The sequence below is a fragment of the Gadus chalcogrammus genome, chromosome 9 (genome assembly GCF_026213295.1).
Source record: "Gadus chalcogrammus isolate NIFS_2021 chromosome 9, NIFS_Gcha_1.0, whole genome shotgun sequence".
In the NCBI taxonomy this organism is placed as follows: Eukaryota; Metazoa; Chordata; class Actinopteri; order Gadiformes; family Gadidae; genus Gadus; species Gadus chalcogrammus.
In genome coordinates, this window is record NC_079420.1 from 9,829,182 (window position 1) to 9,832,604 (window position 3,423).

The 3,423-nt window shown below is 58.2% G+C and overlaps 1 protein-coding gene across 1 annotated transcript in view; it reads left to right on the forward strand.

The window, feature by feature from the left end:
- furinb (furin (paired basic amino acid cleaving enzyme) b) overlaps positions 1-3,044 on the forward strand; it is a 94,043-nt gene extending 90,999 nt beyond the window's left edge. The window contains exons 15-16 of the mRNA XM_056598770.1: positions 147-275; positions 1,111-3,044. Coding sequence (XP_056454745.1) covers positions 147-275; positions 1,111-1,916 — 935 coding nt within the window. The 3' untranslated portion in view covers positions 1,917-3,044. The remainder of the gene's footprint in view (positions 1-146; positions 276-1,110) is intronic.
- The last annotated feature ends 379 nt before the right edge of the window (positions 3,045-3,423 follow it).

Below are 3,423 nucleotides of genomic sequence, written 5' to 3' on the forward strand. Positions count from 1 at the left end.
CCTCTCCATATGTCTCTTTCTCCCCCCCTCTCTCTCTCATCTCTCCCCCACTCGTTCTCTCTCTCTCTCTCTCTCCCCCTCTCCATCTCTCTCTCGCCCTCCCCCCCCTCTCTCTCCCCCCTCTCTCCCTCTCTGTCTCCCCCCAGGTGTGCTGAGTCAGTTCTCCCTGGTCCTGTGGGGTACGGGCCCCAGGGCGGTGAACCCCTCCTCCTCAGACTTCCCCCGGCCGTCCAACAACAGCTGCAAGACCTTCGACGCTCAGCAGATCTGCATAGGTGCGTGAGGGGGGGGGGGGGGAAGCAGAGGTGGTAGGGGGGGGGGGGGGGGGGGACGCCCGCGGGCAGGGGAAGGAGGTCAGCGGGCAGCTGGGGGGTGGGGGGGAGGACTGCAGTGTGCTCGTTGCGAGACTGCAAGTGTACCGCACGCTGCTTGCCGGGCTGACTCATGTTTTGTGTCGTGTTGGGAGGAGAGGGAGGGAGAGGGAGATGTAGGGGGGAGAAAGTAAGTGTGAGCGGGTAACAGATGGTGGAGGTGAAAGAGAAAGATGGCGAGAAAGAGGAAAAGAGAGTGAGGGTGATGAGAGGGGAGAGAGGAAGGGAGGGAGTGGGTGTGAGATCGAGAAAGAGGAAGAGAGAGACAGGGAGGGAGAGAGAGAGAGAGAGAGAGAGAGAGAGAGAGAGAGAGAGAGAGAGAGCACTCGATGAGAGAGTGGGAGAGAGCTTCAGGCCAACCCAACAGCAGATCTAAACAGCTGGTTCGGTATCAATGAATCTGGGCAGCCATAGGAACCTCGGCCGCATGGGAAAGACGTTGCTAGTCTTGTACCTCGTCTTGGATATGAATGGCATATGAACTCAAACAGAATTTCAGATGTGTGTGTAACAGTGTGTGCATGCGTGTGTGTGTACGTGTGTGTGTCTTTGTGCTTGTCTGTCTGTCTGTCTGTCTGTTTGTTTGAGTGTGTGTGTGTGTGTGCGTGCGTGTGTATGTGTGTTTGCCTGCTTGCGTGCGTGCGTGCGTGCGTGCGCGTTCGCATTCATGCGTGCTGCGTGTGTGTGTGTGCGAGCAATGCGTGTGTGTCTGTTGCTTGTGTCCTCCTCCACCCTGCAGAGTGCAGCCCGGGCTTCTCGCTCTTCCTGCAGGGCTGCGTGAAGCTCTGCCCTCAGGGCTTCACCTCGGCCGCCCAGCTGCTCAACCTGTCCCTGGAGACCTGGGTGGACCTGTCCTCCGTGCAGGCCTGTGTGCCCTGCCACGCCGCCTGCCTCACCTGCTCCGGCCCGGGCCTGTCCGCCTGCCTGTCCTGCCCGGCCCGCAGCCACCTGCTGTTCACCTCCTGCCTGCGCCAGAGCCTGGTGCAGCGCAAGTCCCCGCCCCCGCCCGTCGACACTGCCGCCGCCGCCACCGCCGCCGCCGCCGCCGGTCTCCGCGGCAACGACGGAGCCTGGCAGGAAGTGGAGAGCTCGGCGGGCAGGGAGGAAGATGCCGGCGGGGGCGATGGAGGCCGAGGAGGGGAACAGCCGTCGTTGGGACGTCCCGGGTCGGGGTCGACATCGACGACAATGTCGACGACGACGACGACTACAACGGCAACGTCCTCCCGGCTGGTGGTCCTGTCGGCCGTGCTGGGCACTGCCTTGCTCGTGTTGGGCTGCCTGGGACTCGTCCTGCTGCTGCTGCAGACGCGGGCGGCGGGGGGGCCCAACGGCGGCGGTCTGCGGACGGCGGAGGCTCCGGGCGGCGGCCGGCTTGGGCTGAGGCTCGGCTGCGACAGGAAGACCAGGGTCTGCTACCGGGGGATCCCCACCGTGTGGGGGGACAAGGACGGCGGCATCGCGGGCCCCTGGGAGGGGGAGTCGGACGGGGAGGAGGACCATAGCGAGAGGACGGCGTTCATCCGGACGCAGAGCTCCGTCTAGGGCTGGTGGGAGACCATTGCTGATGGAAGAGCTTGAAGCAAGGAGGGGATTCGCCCCGGTTGGTCACTGATAGTGGATCCTCAAATCACACGGCCGGATGTGCGCCGCACGAAAGGGACAGTATGCGAAGAGTTAACCGAAGTTTAGCTCAAACGCGCGGACGCGAGCTGGACAGAGAGCCGTCCCGGCAGCCGCGGATGCGTACGAATCAAAGTCAGAGGCGCTCACGGCGTTCCTAGCAGGACTAGTGCCCTCCCTGCGCGCTACGAGCTACGAGCTAGCTCGAACCCACAGAGCCGAACCTTCCTGTTCCTTTAGTCGCATTATTCATCATGATTTTTTTTTTTTTCAGAGATTACCCTTAACTGTGTGTTGGTTATTTTGCAAAAAAAAACTGCATAGATTTGAAAATGTCAGCGAAAAAAAACGTTGTGTTCTCAGTGTTTTTGTACTTCGACTTCTGCATTTGCATCCGATATGCGGCTCCCATCCCGGGGGTTATCGCGGCGTCGCCTGCGGAGGCCCTTCTGCCCGCTGAATGTACCAAATCAATCCCTCAAAACAACATCCAGCGCACCGCAGAGATGAATTGGCAATCGCACCTCGGTAAGAGCCACTTAACCAGCTGCGAGATACAAGGCACCGTTGATTGGTTTATTGCGGAAAAGTGCTGCAAGTGCTAAGCGTGTTTAGTGAGCCTCTTCTCTGTTGCTCCGACGGAGAACGTTTTTCACTCTTTTTTGTAAGGACGGGAAGACTGATCCCGCCGCCCAACCCCGAGACGTGACCTTCTCTGACATTTTTCTCTATCGCTGGGAAAAGGAACTTCTGCTCTCTCCCTCCTCCACGCCATAAAGGCTGTGGTATCGATTGGTTTCTGGGTCTTCTCCAAGAGCATCGCTTCATCAGGGAAAATAAGCAAGCTTGTCCGCGCGTTTCAAATAACCCGGCCCGGCCTGCTGCTGTTCCCGGAGAGTCGTAGTGGGCAGTCTGCTGCCACTGGAGGACTGGATTCACGCCTTGGTGAATCAGTGTGAACCACTTGGATTAACGACGTTTCCTATTGTGGTTTATTTTCTACACGTTTTTTTATTTATTTATTTATTTGACTTGGTAACGGTTTATATTGTGCAGGAAATAAAAGCTGTGGAAAAAAAAAAGTGACGGTACGTGTTTGAGTGCAAGCAGGCGCGAGTGTGTGTGGGGGGGGGGAGAGAGGCAGAGAGTGAAAATGCGAGAGAGAGAGAGAGAGAGAGAGAGAGAGACTGGGAGGGAGACAGAGAGAGTGATAGAGTGGGATTGAGAGAGTGACAGTGAGAGTGAGAGGGAGAGACTTCCTCACTCGGTAAGTCTGCATAATTGCAAGTCTGCTAGTATTCCCCCCAGGATGTGAAGCGTACTGCATTCCACCGCTCCGTCTCCTCCCCTCTGTCTGTAACTCCTCCCCTGTCTGTAACTCCTCCCTTCTGTGTGTAACTCCTCCCTTCTGTCTGTAACTACGGGGCAG